General features: G+C 39.3%; 1 protein-coding gene across 1 annotated transcript; it reads left to right on the top strand.

The window, feature by feature from the left end:
- The first annotated feature begins 909 nt into the window (after nucleotides 1–909).
- On the top strand, nucleotides 910–17,066 carry LOC113088321 (single-minded homolog 2-like). Its single transcript, XM_026255752.1, has 10 exons — nucleotides 910–1,484; nucleotides 2,803–2,885; nucleotides 2,993–3,082; nucleotides 5,272–5,380; nucleotides 5,471–5,556; nucleotides 9,148–9,347; nucleotides 10,198–10,304; nucleotides 10,751–10,898; nucleotides 11,758–12,128; nucleotides 16,271–17,066. The coding sequence occupies exons 1-10, from the start codon at nucleotides 1,310–1,312 to the stop codon at nucleotides 16,624–16,626; spliced, it is 1,725 nt and encodes a 574-aa protein (XP_026111537.1). The 5' UTR covers nucleotides 910–1,309; the 3' UTR covers nucleotides 16,627–17,066.
- The last annotated feature ends 362 nt before the right edge of the window (nucleotides 17,067–17,428 follow it).

Genomic DNA, 17,428 nt, shown 5'->3' on the forward strand with positions numbered 1-17,428 from the left:
AGACAGTGAAAAGAGATGAATCCGTTGAATTGAAAGTGATCGGCTTTAAACAGCGTTCATCCAAACGCCGCTCGTCGCTATTTTAGCGCATGTTTGGAGTCCAAGTACAAACTAAACCGCATTAAAGCGCCAGACACAGGAAATGCACGTTGCATTGTTAAAAGTCAAACGTTAATATGGAAAACTACTTTGATAAGACAGCCAAAAGCCTAATTCAAACCAAGTGTTTTTTATTCACATCGTCATTTTTAAATATAGGCCTAATGCTTTATTTGTTCAGTGCCACAAGAACAAGAGGTAGCCTACATGATCAAATTAAATTAAATTAAATCTACCAGATAGTCCTAAAAAACATTTATTTCAGAGCAGTATGCGTTTCGGTGCTTTTTTAAGTAATTTATAAAATGTGAAAGCTGACATCATCATCCTCCTCAAACACGAGAGTGTGATGTAAGAAGAGTCATTCTGAACCTTCCTCTCTCTCTCCCTCTCCCTCTCTCTCTCCCTCTCTCTCTACCTCTCCCTCTCTCTCTCTCTCTCTCTCTCTCTCAGTCTCTCCCTCCCTCTCCCTCCCTCTCTCTCTCAGTCTCTCCCTCCCTCTCCCTCCCTCTCTCTCTCTCTCTCTCTCTCTCTGTCTCTCCCTCTCCCTCTCTCCCTCTCCCTCTCTCTCTCTCCCTCTCTCTCTCTCTGTCTCTCTCATTGGCGATCACAGCGTCAGAATAATTGGAGGGCTGCACGGAATCTACGGACTCTGAGAGGAATATTCAAAGGACTAAAATGACAATTAAAGATTTTAGGAAATAAACACGGGCTTAAGAAATAGAGGACTGGAGAACATGGACGCACTGAATAGACGATCACCGTAAACTCCTCTTTACGATTTTTTACTTTTATGCAGTCATGGATTTAATAGATGTTTGGATTATTTTAACAATGTAATTTGCGTTTAAATCAAAACGCCAAAGCGCGTCGAATTCAAAGGCGATCGTGGCGCTGAAATGCAATGCTCGAGCTCAATTCTATTTCTGAAGTTTATAAACCGTGATCAGAATCGAAATCTAAAGCGTGTGAAGACACTTTCAGCGTGTGAAGAACCAGTGTTACAGGAGATATCCAGTCGTTTCAATGCATTCATTCATTTTAATTCACAATAAAGCCAAGGACTCTTCGAACAGAGGCCATCAGTAGCCGATCTTTCACTACAACAGAAACAGAAAACACGCAGATCACAAACCGAGTTTAGCGAGTGACCATGATCATCGCGTCGCGTTCTGTTCGAGACTAGCCGTGTCTTCTCCATGTGTCAGAAATGAAGGAAAAGTCCAAGAATGCTGCGAAGACACGAAGAGAAAAAGAAAATGGAGAATTTTATGAACTGGCCAAACTGTTGCCGCTGCCCTCGGCCATCACATCTCAGCTGGACAAAGCGTCCATCATCAGACTGACCACAAGCTACCTGAAGATGAGAGCCGTGTTTCCAGACGGTGAGTTACGATCCGATTTCACACCGATTTAAAGCAGACACTTCACCCAAATCTACTTTGATCACACTGATTTGCAGTTTATCTTCTTATTTTTATTTTATGATGTTTCAGTTATTAATTTTAAAAGGTCGGACAATTTAATCGAATTTACCATGAAACATTTTAAAACCATCATTTTGGTTAAGTTAATTAGTTTAACTTAACACGAAGTCTATAAATTTAAAATAAAAATGCTAAAAAATAATAGGCCTAATAATGAAAATGAATATAATATCTGAATTCGTTTTGATCAGATGTGCTCTGCGTGATGAAATGAAACTGGTTACGATTCGAGGGGAAACCATCTGAAAATACAATAATAAAGCTGTAAATGACCTGAGGTCTAGAAAATCATTTATAGCTGAAAATAATTATTCCGTTCTTTTTTTTTAATCTCCATCAGCACACATTAAAATCATCGCAGATTCGTTCAGTCTCGCTGTCAAAGACTTTCACTTAAAATGATAACCTTTTTTTTCTGAGTCAACAGATATATTAAAAATGTGTCATAACAGATCTCAAATTGTAAAATGGATAAATATTTTCCAAATAAAAATAATTATATCGGATTACATAGACGCTACAGAGTCTATCAAATTAGGACGAATTAATGTTTCTTCTTTGCCTGAATTACCTTTGCAAAATTCTAATTAAACTCAACCATTTGATTTCTTTGATTTGATCATTTTCGGCTACGTGGAAGTTTAGATAACAATATTAAATAATGCTGTATATAGTTAAAAAATAATGTGCTGTTGGAAAGAGTAAATTATTATACATATTACCAGTTTGTCTCTGATGGACTTGATAACACGCAATAATATAAAATACGTAATAATCATGCATTTTAGTATTTTGTTTTGCTTTTTAAAAATGTTTCTGTAAAATACTTTTAAAAATGACCTTTTAACAATTAATTTTACATAAAATCGACAAGCTCGATATGGCGTTTTGATTACTCTATAAAAATTACATATTTATAATAATTATTAGCCTATATAATTATGATTTCGGCTACAGGAAAATGTTAGGCCTAAATAATTTCCCCCAGATACACAACGCGAACTTGACAGATAAATGTAATTAACATGTGATAAAGATTTTGGTCATTCTTTGATATATTTTTTTTAAGCAAAATCTGAACGAATTCTTCCGAACCCACACTGCATCAATGTGACAGAACTCCAGCTGTTTGTGTGGTGTGTAATGAAGGTTTTCCCAGGACGTCGCTCCGTGTGTAGCTCAGTATTTGAGTGTGTTTGTGTTGTGTTTGTGTGAGGGCTCGGAGAGGCCTGGGGTCAGTCAGCGAGGGTCAGTCCTCTGGACATCATGGCCAAAGATCTGGGATCACACCTGCTGCAGGTGCGAGCCTTTAAAACAACTTTATACTCTGACGCTTATTACTTAAACCGCGTCGGATGATAATGCGAATTAAATGTTTGTTATTGTGCTCTGGTTTTATATTTCAGACGCTGGACGGGTTTGTGTTTGTCGTCGCGCCTGATGGTAAAATCATGTACATTTCAGAAACAGCTTCGGTACATCTGGGTTTGTCACAGGTGAGAGTTTAACATGAAACCAGGGTCAGTTCAGGGCCACAGTGATAACACACTCCAATACACACATAACTGAGACATTACGTTATAATTCTATCTGGGGAATGTGAAGTGAATTCATGCACACTTTTGTTTGCTCCATATCTTCATTTGTGCTTCTATTGAGAAATTCAGTCTAGTCTGAAGTCTGAAAAAAACACTGGGCTCCTGCTTGTTTAATAAGTTTACATTTTGTATCTGGGAATGTAAAGAGACCAAACACATTCAAATTGTGTGTTTATTTTAAGAAAACCAATGTAGAATTGAATTAATGGATAATACAATAAAACAGTTTGAAATAGTGTTATGTTTAGATTTAATTTTTAATGATTTTTTAACTGTGATGACATTTATTCATCGACTTTTACTGCAAAATAAGAAAGCCCTGCATAGACTCTTACTGAGATAGTTCTCCCAAAGTAATTTATTATTTATATATTCTCTCTCACATTCTTCTGAAATTGTTTGAGTTTCTTTCTTCTGTTGAAAACAAAAGAACTTTGATAAACAAACAACTCTAATGCCTGTTGACTTACACTTTATAGTCAAAAAACACCCACATTTCTATAAAATCTGGTGTGGAAGCAAATTAAAGTGTGGAAATTCTCACATTCTGGGTGAATTATTCCTTTATGAAATTTGTCTGTGCTGATTCAGTACTTTAGCATAGCTTCATAAAGTGTCCGGGCCTTGTGCACTTTACACTTTCCAAATTTAATTTTGCTTCTAAAAATGAGCAAACACAACGCACCCCTTCATCTGATGAGAGACGCAGGCTCTACAGTCCTAAAGACAGTAAACTGCATCTGACCGGAGACGACGAGCAGGACAATCACAGTCTCTTTGAGGAACAGACCCTTCAGAAGCTTCTCAAACAGCTTCATCTGAGCAGTGAAGAGAAGAATCTGCTGCTGCTGGCCTTCAGGAACATCTGACACCTCACAAGAACGGGAACGAGTCCTGCAGAAAGCATGAGATGAAACCACAGCTGAATATTTCAATGGACTCTTTTCATATGTGGAAATAAACCATTGCAGGAAAAACAACGTTTATAATGGGAAACTCTATTTTTGTTCTTGCTTTCCCACCAGTTCACAAAATAGGAAAAGAGATGGACTACAGCAGACAGAAGAAACAAATATATGGAAATCAGTGATCAACATGTAATCCCAGAGATGTATGGATTTGGGTTGAGGGATTGCTGAATTTGATTTGAACTAAAAATTTAAACAAAAACAAACAAACAAACAAACAACAAATCTGTTTTAGAACAGTAATGCAGTCACTCTTAACTTACATTAAAACTGAAAAAATGCGTTTCTTAGAGTCAAGAGATTGTGTCCAACATTTAGTTGAGGAGCATTATCACGTGTTCCCTTGCTTTATAGAAAAGATAAAGTAAAAGTCTAGTTTGTAGGCCCAGAATCTATATTCGTGCTCCTGAAGCTCTCCACGGGTGAGCTGAAAGGAAAACGCTGTTTTTTATAGTCAAAGCAGCAGCGGCCGATCGCAAATGCTGCTCTCAGTGCGGGAACACCTGTGTTTGCTGAGCATTCAAATGCGCTGGTCACTGCAGAACGACCGCGTGAACGGCTGAGACCGAGACTCTGTGCAGAGATGAAGCGGGACACAGTGAGTGTAAAATCTCTCCTAACACTCTCAGTAAAGTGCGCATTCCTGCACGATCGCGCCGCGGCGCTACAAAGAGCAGATTAACGCGCCGCGTCGCAGCTGCGCAGAAACTCATTTGTCGCTGAAGTGCTGTGGAGTGACCTTTCCTGTGTCTGGTGTGCCCTGCTAATTTACACACAAAAATGGATCAAAGTCCAGCACAGAATCCGCTTTTGTTTTCACATGCAAATCATGTTTTTATACACGAACTCTTTGCAGCAGGAATCAGACTGTGTCTTTGAGATGGATGCAGATCAATTTCAGACAAACAGGAGCTTAGCTTCACACATACACACAAAAGGCATTTTTGTGAGTTGATGTAATCTTCTTAAATGACACAGATTCTCATCTTGATCTCAGCTGGGTTTTGCCCACTTTGGAGCTATTTGACTGATTCCTCTTTAGGCCGCCTAGCAATTATCTGGAAAAAGGTAAAGCAGCATGACTGAATGATGGTTCAGAATGTGATGTGTGTGTTGTAGGTGGAACTGACCGGTAACAGCATCTTTGAGTACATTCATCCATCAGACCACGACGAGATGAGCGCCGTGCTGAGCGCACACCAACCGCTGCAGCCACACTTCCTGCAGGGTACACACACACACACACACACACACACACACACACACACACACACACGAGTATTAAATTCATATTCATCACAAAGCGGATGTGTTGCAGAGCTGGAGCTCGAGCGCTCGTTCTTCCTGCGCATGAAGTGTGTTCTGGCGAAGCGGAACGCGGGACTCACGAGCGGCGGTTATAAGGTGAGTTCGTCTCTCTTCAACTGTACTAATAAACCATCAAACACACGTATGTTTGTTTGGAAATAAAGCAGATGACGGCCAGTAAAATTATATTCTCAGGGTTACTTTCCCGCGGGCGTTATTTTCTGCGAGCTCATCTCAAAGCCGAGATTTGAATTGCAAATGTCATCAAGTCAAAACATTTCTCAAGAGCTCGAGTTCACATGGAGAGCCACTTTAGAGCCTGAATCGCTGCCATTTCACTGTCGACACTGTGCAGCATGAACTGACCCTCTAAGCTGATCTGATTAAATGTAGCAAAGACTCGTTTGAACGCGAACCGCATATTTGAATACGTCATGAACCGATGACATTTTTACCGTGCGTCTCCACCCGCTTCATCAATCAGGCTTTGTAAATTTGTTTAAAATTTACCTTGGCAATAAACAAGTGGTTTATGTTACTTAGAGAATAAATCTGGCTCTGGATTCAGAGGCGGGTCAATAGGACAAAGAAATCTCCTTTAAATGTATGTGTGTGGTGTGTGTGTGTGTATACTTGTTTATGCTACATTGTGGGGAACAAATGTCACTACAAGCAGTAGGGGAACAAGGATGTTTTTAGTACATAAAGTACTGGACTGTTTTAGTGCCTAAATCACATCTGAATATACAACAAATTTCTACTTATTTGTAATTGAGATATTTGTCAATTAGATCAAATTATACTGAGTGAATATGACATTTTTGTATTATTCCTGACCTCCAGGTATTTTGATAAAGGGGCTCACTTTATCTGTCAGTCAGCTAGGTTCTGGTTCTCAAAACCCCCAAAAGCTTCTTCTCCAGCATTGCATACTGATGGACAAGACATGTAGATAGTGATAACAATGTGAAAAATCACATGCCAGAATGTAAAATAAGTTATTTTATGCATTTAAATTGTTTCATTTTCATTTGTACTTTACAAATTAAAAATAAATAAATAATAGTAACCAGTGCTCATGTTCTAGTATACATTCGGATTTATATATTTAGCAGGAACTTTTATCCAAAGCAATTTACAACTGTGGAATACATCAAGCTATTCATCTTAAAGAGGGAAATAGACACAGGAGATGCTTGTAATACCAAGTTTCAAGCATTGTTTAAATAAGTACAAGCTAGACAGAGCTAGAATTCTAAGTCAATTAGCATCAAAAGAGGTGAGTTTTCAGCAGTCACTTGAAGATTGTCAGGGATTCATCATTCCGGATAAGGATGGGAAGATCATTCCACCAGCCAGGAACAGTGAAGGACAATGTTCTGGAAAGTGATTTTGAGCCACCACGAGACATCACTTACTAGCAGATCTCAGACTACTGAAGGGGATGTAGATTCATAGTAGTGAGTGGAAGTAGAGGGGTGCTAAGTCTGTGGCTGTTCTATATGCAAGCATAAATGTTTTGAACTTGATGCAAGCTGTAAGTCAGTTGGTCCTCAAAGTTACACCAAGATTTCTGACCAAAGTTGTTGTAGAAGAACCTAGTTGAATGGTGAAATCATACTGTACAGTTGGAGTGGCGGGGAAAACAAGAAGCTCAGTCTTTGCCAGGTTGAGCTGTAGGTGATATTCTTTCATCCATGCTGAGATGTCCGCCAGGCAACCTGAGATCCGTGCAGCTACCGTTGGATCATCTGGTTGAAATGAAAGCTAGAGCTGTGTGTCATCAGCATAGCAATGGTAGGAGAAGCCATGTGCCTGTATGATGGGACCCAGTGATGTAGTGTATATGGAGAAGAGGAGGGGTCCAAGAACTGATCCCTGAGGAACCCCAGTGACCAATTGATGATTCTGTATACTTCCCCTCCTCAAGCCACCCTGAAAGACCTATCAGTGAGATAGGATTCAATCAAGTGGAGTAAAATCACTGTGATGCCCAGTGATGAGAGGGCATGCAAGAGGATCAGATGATCGACAGTGTTAAAAGCAGCAGATGGGGGGGGGGGGGGGGGTCAAGATGGCAGCGTGGGAGGTGGCTGCTTTTGCTAATGCTCTTCCCTCACTCAATATTAAAACTCATAATTTGCTCAGTTGAGTATGCAATTTAATGTATTTTGGCAATGCAAGAGGTACCATGTCAAAAAATGAAAATGTTATGTTTGTGAAAATGCTGAAACCATCGAAGAAACTTGAGAAAAAGGATCTACCTGAGAAAGCAGCTAGCGAGGACGTCCATACGGGCGACAATGTTGGCCAGCTTGATCCAGCATTATCCAGGGCGCCACAGGAGATGACTGAGAAAGATCACAAAGGTGATTGACGATAAGCTGGGATCGCCTGCACAGACTATTCAAGCCCATTCACAACAACTTGAGCAAACAACGGGCAGACTTAATGAAGCAGAGAACAGAATACTGAGACAGATTCGTCAGTTGATACAGCGAACACATGGCTTCGGTCTTTCACACGCCAAGTTTCGTCACTCGCCGAACACCTTTCCCCTGAATTTCTCATCTCAACCTTTGCTAAATTCTCTGTATATCCCTCTGAAACACTTATAATCATAGGGGATTTTAACTGCCTTATGAACTCTTTGATGGACAAATGGCCTGTTAGAAATCCCTTTTATACTAAGCAGTCAAAGGCACTAGTAGCTATCTGCGAAGAACTACTATTTGCATATTTGGCGAACTTTAAACCCCACACAAAGGGACTTTACCTTCTATTCTGCCCGCACAAATGTCATACAAGAATTGACTTTTTTCTAATTAATAATCGGTCGGTTGCTGTGAGTTGGGTAACATTTTGGTATCAGATCACGCCGCTGTATATTAAGATTTATTAGTTCAGGGAGTCCCACAAAGGACAAGAAGGTGGCGTTTTAACTCTAGCTTAGTTAAGGATTCGGCTTTTCTCCCTTTTTTTGTGCAGAACTCAAAATATTTATTTCAACTATAAGAGATGTTAGAGCGTTGTTGCAAGACAACTGGAATGTACTGAAAACACATGATGGAGATGGAAGGGAGAGGACAGAAAGGAGTGTGCAAAAGGAAAAAGAGTACTTAAGTGCGTTGCCTGGTTTCGTTGCTCAGTTAAAGTTGCACAGGTAAAGTTGCAGGTCTTTACACTCATAGGTCTTCACACGAGGAGTCTGAACACTTCCACTGACAGACAGCAAACAAATACACAGCCACCCAACACTTCAGAGAAAACACCTATGGTCGTCTTGTTAAATTAGCAAACCCAAAAGCCTACAGCACGGCAACTGCTCAAATCTAAACTAAGTGCAGGAACGGAGCAATATGAATAACAAAAGCTTCTTCTTGGTCGGTCAATGGCTATTACTCTAATTACAAATAAATTGCACTCTGTTTACTTGTGCATTAAATTACAAATAAAAATTACAACAAAAATACATATCAGATTGTGCCTTATTTGATTTCAATTTGCAGAATAATCTAGTGCCTTTGAGAAACGTTGTATAAATCACATATACACGCATGGACAGTTTGCAGTTTTGTTCGATGTGAAGTTGAAGTGCACATCTGAAAGAAATATGACTTTTCCGCATCTTAAATTCATCACTTGTTGAGAAAAAAAGCGATAAAAAATGCTTGTGTGTGTTTGCAGGTGATCCACTGCAGCGGTTATCTGAAGCTCCGTCAGCTGCTGATGGACATGCCTCTGTTTGAGTCGTGCTATCAGATCGTGGGGCTGGTGGCGGTCGGTCAGTCTTTTCCTCCCAGCGGCGTCACCGAGATCAAACTCCACAGCAACATGTTCATGTTCCGCGCAAGTCTGGACCTCAAACTCATCTTCCTGGACAGCAGGTGAGCTTCACTCCAACACACTACAGTATCCCACAATGCAATGTGCTTAGTGTGACCAGGGGTTCTGCAGGATTCATGAAGGCAAATTTAAGTATTTTTCTAAGCAAGTAAAAAAATGTAAAGACTAAAATAAAAAGAACACAATATGTCAGTCTCTTAATGCAGTGGTTCCCAACCACGTTCCTGGAGGCCCCCAACACTTCATGTTTTCCATGTCACCTTAATCAAACACACCTGATTCAGATCATCATCTCATTACTAGAGACCTAACCCTGTCAGACAAAGGAGAGATGCAAAATGTGCAGTGTTGGGGGGCCTCCAGGAACGTGGTTGGGAACCACTGTGTCTTAATGCAAATGTCTTAAATTTGGAAAATACAGCTTACTCCATTACTTTACCTAACCCTAAAAAAAACTTAGCTGTGATTTTTAATCATTAAGCATTTATGGGCAATGCTATATAACAAAGAAAAGTGCAGCATATGTCTGCTCAAATATTAAAAACACAAGGATGGACGTCTGAAGTGAACAGTGTACAGTGATCTGAACACAATGAGCTTCTTTCGTAAACACAGTAACACATTTACATTTATTCATTTAAGCAGATGCATTTGCCCAAAGCAACATAAGTGCCAACAGTAGAACATTTCAAACATCGTCTAGATCAATACGATTTAAACCAGGATATAAATGCACAGATGATGATATTTTTGAGTGGGTTGTAGTTAAGTGTTAAAATGCTTCTTGAAAATGGACCAGACAGCATGAGGTTGAAGATCATTTCAACAGGGAGGAGCGGTGAAAGGAAACATTGTTTCAGGAGGGTAAATGCAGTCTTGTTTGTGTGTCAGGGTGGCTGAGTTAACGGGTTACGAGCCGCAGGATTTGATTGAGAAGACTCTCTACCATCACGTCCACGGCTGCGACGTCTTCCACCTGCGACACGCGCATCATTTACGTGAGTCACCGCATGCTGTTCATCAGTGCTTCTCAGCCATGTTCCTCGAGCTCCACCGACACATATTTGTCTTATTCTACAATTATTGCCAGTTTGTATAATATTCTGAGTTTTGTATTTCACAGTTTTTATTGATTTTGAGGAACACTGAATGTGTTTCTGAGTAAACAGATGTTCATATTTAGTCTAGAACTACAGTGAGATCAAGTTCACACTCAACACTGCTGACTCCTGATCTCTGTCTCCATGGCAACACCAGAGCTGTCACTCAACACATGAGAAACAGGCATTACTGATCTGAAAAAAACAACTAATATTTCCTTCTAAATTAATTCATTACTTTACTAGTTACTCAAAGTATTCTGATTACCTAACTTGCGTAACTTGTATTCCATTACCACCAACCCTGTCATTCAGTCGTATGTGTGTGTGTGTGTGTGTGTCAGTGCTGGTGAAGGGGCAGGTCACCACCAAGTACTACCGAATGCTGGCCAAACACGGCGGCTGGGTTTGGGTGCAGAGCTGCGCCACCATCGTTCACAACAGCCGCTCATCTCGGCCACACTGCATCGTCAGCGTCAACTATGTCCTCACGTGAGTGACCTTTCACTTCCCTCACAGCACTTCTGCCGGACTCATGAAGGGAAATATATGACTCTTTAAAGCCCAAAACACGGCACTGTTTCCGGCTGTCCCAGACAGGCATCGTGAATCAGTCGTGGTTCCTAATCGGCGCTCTTATGTCATACAGTGAGAGAGGTTCAAAGATAGCCTACGATACAGCATGATCTTGGCACAGTGTGTTTGCTGTTACGACCCACATTTACTGCCCAACCAATAAAACTGTGACATGAAATCAACATCAACGCCACGTTGTGCTAAAACATAAAACTGCTTACCTCAGGCTTTTACTGTATAATAACTTTTACTGTATTTTCTGATCACACTGCAAACAAAAGAAAATCTTCCTCTGTATTTCTGTCTTATTTTCCAATACAAATATTAAAAAATCCTTAAATCAAGACACGAGATGCAACATGACAGCAGATAAGAAGTCTTGTTTTATGAAAAAGAAAAAGTTTATAATTAAAATGAAAAAATATTCTGCCAATGTAGTCTGAAAAATCAACTTAGTTCAAAGGGAAACAAGTTTTCATTCCTCACTGACAGATATTTGTTATTAATCATAAAGTTTCATAGAAGACTCTTCATTTTGCATCTCCAGTAAATTCATCTTGATTTAAGGGTGTTTAGATATTTTACTGGAAAACAAGACAGAACTACAGAGGAAGAGATTTAGAGATTTAGCAGTTCTTGTGATATTTAATACCACAACTACATGAATTGAAGACTTTCTGCTCTTATTTCAGACCTTACGTTATAAGAAAGGTGGATAAAGACTTGTTCAGACCCGCAGAAACCCTGTGTTGACTAATGCTGTGTATCTCTGCAGCCATGTGGAATATAAACAGATGCAGCTCTCTCAGGACCAGAGCAGATCCAGACCGTCTCTCTCATATAAGACCTCGAGTCTGGTGGTTCCTCAGGACTCACGCAAACAGCTGAAAGCCAAAGCAGCCAAAATCCAAAGCAAACCCAAAGCTCCCCCGTATCCACAGGTAAGAGCGCTCGCAGGCTCACCCGGGAACGGTTTCCAGACCTCTCTGCATGCTGATGAAGCGGAGTGTCCTTCGTGGAAGTCGAGTCCCTGCAGCCTGCCATCCTGTCAGCAGCAGATGCACATCCCCGAGCCGTCCTACACACACACACCTGCGCAGACACACCTGTCCCGCAGGGAAACACCCTGGAGCTGCGTACACTCAGGTAACAGCCCACACACATCAGAACCACAGACACTTTCTGCTGCTCTTAAATCAGAGCAGACTTTTACATTCATAAAGTCGTGGCATTAAATGTTGCATGAACTGCTAAATTAATGTCTTCCTCAGCATTTCTGTCTTGTTTTCCTGTACAAATATGAAAACATCCTTAAATCAACACACGTTTACTGGAGATTCAAATGAAGATATTGAACGAAGAAGACTTGTTTTCTGCGAATTTTAACAAAATGAAGTGAACAAATATCTGTCAGTAGGGAATGTTAACTTGTTTCTCTTTGAATTAAGTAGATTTTCTGACTCCACTGACAGATATTTCTTCTTGTTTTAATCGTAAACTCACTTCATTTTGATAGTTTTTTTTTTTTTTTATAAACAAGATTCCCTTATCTTCTGCGATTTTGTTTTTTCAGTGTATCTTGACTTATATATATTAAGACTAGTGGTGGGCAAACATTAATTTTTTTAATCTAGATTAATCTCACTTTGATCTTGAAATTAATCTAGATTAAAATGGCTCATTCGAATTCTGCCAAAGGCATTCAGAATATGTGTGTTACCCAAATAAAATTGACAAACAGTAAGTCTTTGAGAAGGGGTTTATCAAGCTAGGTGGTGCATTAGAAAAGAGGCTCATCTCCTGTTTCCAAAATGCATCACAAAGTGCTTGAAAAAGCTGTAAACGAATCCCACATTGCATATAATAGAATAGATTAATGGCAAAAAAAAAAATTATCGCCTGATAAGAGTCTCACGTTAAAGCAGCACGTTAAAGCCGATAACGGCCCACCACTAATTTAGACATTTTTTTACCTTTATTTTATCAGAAAAAAGCACACTGAGATTAAATATCTCTTCTACAAGAGCGTCATGACCAAGACTGTCAGTTACACAAAACTCACATGGATCTAGCAAGTAACATCTATCAAACAGAAATAAAACAACAAAAAGAACCAATACATAACACATAACAATCAAATAAACCATCTTAAACCCGATGTTTCTCCCTCCATATAATTTAAAATCACTCAAAAACATCCAATATATTAAAACTAAAATTAGAAATAAGATGTATTTTCAAACTGTTGCTCTCACAACCCGCTGTGTGCTGCCACACATTTAGAGAACATATTGACATTTTGTTGATTTCAATATATTCCATTTTCTTTACTTGGTCTAAGAAAGGTCTTTAAAACTTCTTAAATTTTACTTTCAGAAATCCTGCCGAAACCCTGAGTGACAGATGGACAGACAGTAGGGGTGTAACGTTGATCTAGTTATTCTGCGGTTTCATATGCATGAAATTTTAAATCACAAATGATATGTTTTGGCCAATAGTTGAGATAAAGTTCTAAAGATCGAAGGTACCAGCTTCAAAGTTACAATCTTAATCAAGTGATTTGCAAACCTCACAAATTAAATCAAAAGATTCACGAACCCTCACAGAAGTTCTGACCTGAATTAAATGATTCAGGATCTGATTGAAGGGATACGAGATGCAGTGGTTTAACCAGTGGCGGCTGGGGCAGTTTCACTAAGGAGGTTCAACCAACTCTGAGTTTAAACTTAAACTCTGAGTTGACTTACCGTGAGATGGGAAACTCTGAGTTTTCGGTTACAGAACCGCTGAAATGAGTTGGTTTAATCAACTCTAAATTGACTGACTCCGAGTTAAGCGCGTGCACCACAACTATAAAAAGCCATTATCAATGGAGCGCCGATATTATGACTCCAATTTATTACAATTTACCATGTAAAAAAGTAGCAGCTCTGTGCAACAGGCTAAGTGTAACTAATAATTAGATGCTAGTTATACTTTATACTGGCAGATACATTTGCACCTCAGTATTGTTATACATTAACAGAATGCAATAATATCAGATTGTAAATTATTATATTTATTACAATTATAAATAGTTGTATCATTATTAAACACTCAAGGCACTATACTTCGACTTTTAGAAAATGTTGTTCATTTTTATTGAAAATAAATTCTAATGTGACGTGATGGGAAAAGTGAGAAGAACCAGCTCAGTAAAAGCCGGACTCTAACCCAATCAATCGCGTTACAAGCTAGTTTTCTGTCCCCAAAACATTACTACCTACACCACTGAAGCCGTTATTCATGTGTGTCGTATTTAACCTTGTGTCGATGGAGGGCGGAGCTACGGTAGATTGGCACTTAGTAATAGACACTCAGAATAATCTTGTTTTCCATTTGCATTAAGATTATTTTTATTACCACACTGGCACATAATTTTACTTAAGTAAAATGCATTTAAATTAGTTTGGCTGGTCATCGGACTTATTTATCAGAATTAATTTGACATGAAGGAGAGGGCGCTCTATGCTGCTCAGTTCTCCTGTAGTCTACACTGAAGACACACAGCGCCCTCTCGCGGCTGGAGACGGTAATGTTTTCTTTTGGTTCTTGGTTCTAAATAATTGCGATTTATAGTCCAGTGCGACTTATATGTTTTTTCCTCGTCATGACGCATTTTTGAACTGATGCGACTTATACTCAGGTGCGACTTATCGTCTGAAAAGTTACAGAAGAGCATTTTTCCAGCGTGCATTAATGAAGTGTTTAAAAAGGTGGAGGAGACCGAAATAAACTCTGGGTTTATCGAAGAAAAGCTGCTCCTGACCAGGTTAGGTTCATAGAGTGAGTTACCATGGTAACGGACTCGGAGTATAAGTTAGCTCTCTTTCAGAAAAGGGCTCGACTTACCCTGCTTTCTCATGTTTGACAAACCTCCCTTTCTGAAACAGAAAACCTAGTGTTTCCCTCATTTAGGGTTAACATACTCAGAGTTTTCACTTAACCTCCTTTCTGAACCAGGCCGCAGGTGCTAAAATATTTTGGGGGGTACAAACAAACAGAAACGCAGTGTTAATACAGTGACAGTGTATCATTACTGCTTAGCTAATGGAAGTTGAAACTTCAGCTGCTAAAGCATAAAATAAGATACCATGAATCAGTTAAATTAAGTTTAATGTAGGTGTATTATCAGTAAAGTTACATTAAACATGTAATAGTTTATTAAAAATAGCAGCCATTTATATTAATGTGACTCAGAGATGAAGGCCATAATACTAAAGTCCACACGAGAGAGCCACAGGACATCAAATCCTTTAAGATCTTGCGACGATCGCCTCATGTTTAACTGCATGGATTCAGTTTTCTTCTGTGTCACTGTGACACAATGCTTCGGTGACAGGACTTTGAAATAACAAACAGGGAAACCAATAAAAGGCATGACTTGCTAACTCCTTCCAAGCTCCGGGATCTGTATTCTTTTCTTCTTCTTCTTCCTCTTCTTCATTTGAATGCCTTGATAAAATATTTTTTGTAAAGATAATATAAAATTTACTTCCACACACAAAACAAACGTTCTACAGTTCAGATTTTTTTATTTTTAATACAGTAGGTGCAAACAGGACTGCCAGTTGAATAGGAGGAATATAAATTATGCAATTTCCTGATTATTTTGCAATATATATTGAACTTATTTCTAACATGTGGCTTATTTAATATTGACGAGCCGCCACTGGGTTAAACTGATTCGAAAAGCTCAGTTTCACCAGCACTAAATGCTTTTTTAAAATCATGACAAGCAATATTGAAATTAAAAAAATAATGGCTATTTTGATCAGTTTTTTGCTAGTGAATCGCCTAAATTGAATGATCGAAGTAAGAAGTTTAAATCATTTGGAGAGGTTTCAAACAGAAAACAAGATTATTTTGCTACCCCACTGGCAGATTATTTTTTTATTGTTTCAAGCAAAAACTCACTTAATTTTTACTTTCTTTTCTGAAAAAAAAAGGACAACAGTTTTTACTTTTTGATTGAATGATTGTTTGATATTTTGGCTGGAAACAAGAAAAACAAACTTAGCTGGAATTGAATTGGTTTGTCTGTTCCTCTGCTCTTCACGTGTTCAGTCATTCACACGACACTGTCAGCACTGCTACATGAACTGAAATAAGCCAAAAGAATATAAAGAAAGGAAGAATGATCAAATGTGCACCAAGCGGATAAAAGCGACTGCCAATTGCATAAATGTAACTGTTTGATTACCTGCATTACTAGACGGCACATCTAATGGCAGGACTCTGTCTGTCAGGTTCGGCGGGTGATGCATTCACAGCCCAGCTGCTGCAGAGTGGCTACAGACCCGGCGGGGCGTTTAAAGAGGAGTCGGGTCAGAACCGCAGCAGCAGAGAGCATCAGACGCTCCAGGGCTTCGGCCAGAACAGAGAACTCTCAGAACAGATCCACACAGAGGACAAGAGACTCCTGGTGTCCCAGAGCAGAGTCTCTCTCAACCTCCAGCACGTCTGGGCCAAACACGTCCCATCAGGACCCTACACTCTCAGCCACTTAACGGATGGGTACCGGGCCGAGGAGGTGCACCGGACCCAGAGCACCGCTGGCCCTCATTACATCAGCACCTCCGTCATCATCAGCAACGAGAGGTGACCGGCTTCACTTCTGCAGAACCACAGAGCATCTGTTCACACACGCAGCAGCAAGACTGAGCAAGACATCCGGAGTACAGAGGAGGACACGGTTCAGTCATCAAGGCCTCCAGATGAACCTTATATGTGACCCTGGACCACAAAACCAGTCGTAAGGGTCCATTTTTGAGATACACCATCTGAAGCTCAATAAATCATCTCTCCATTGATGTGTGGTTTGTTAGGAGGACAATATTTGTCTGAGATACAACTATTAGAAAATCTGAAATCTAAATATTGAGAAAATCATCTTTAAAGTTGTTAAAATGAAGTTCTTAACGATGCATATTACCAATCAAAAATTAAGTTTTGATATATTTACTGTTAGGCTTCTTCATTGACCATGATCTTAATTTAATATCCTAATGATTTTTGGCATAAAAGAAAAATGTATAATCTTGACCCATACAATGTATTGTTGTGTATTTCTACAAATACACCTGAGACACTGATGAGTGCTTCTGTGCTGCAGGGACACAGATTAGCTGTGTATTATTGTTCACTAAACTCAGATATGCAAGATATAATCATCCACAGATTGTTTTTGAAACATGATTTTGTGCCAACATTTACAAAACTAAAATATTTAATCTAATTTAGCTATGGCAAAAAAAGAGGAAATGTTTCAGCAGGATTTCTGTAAAAATATCAAAATTTAAAGGTGCAGTAAATGATATCTGAGAAAGGGTGAAAGTGGATCAGACAGAGCGCCAACACACATCTGTAGCCAATCAGAAGAAAGGGGCGTGTCAATGAAGGGGGAG

The sequence above is a fragment of the Carassius auratus genome, unplaced genomic scaffold (genome assembly GCF_003368295.1).
Source record: "Carassius auratus strain Wakin unplaced genomic scaffold, ASM336829v1 scaf_tig00046076, whole genome shotgun sequence".
Lineage (NCBI taxonomy): Eukaryota > Metazoa > Chordata > Actinopteri > Cypriniformes > Cyprinidae > Carassius > Carassius auratus.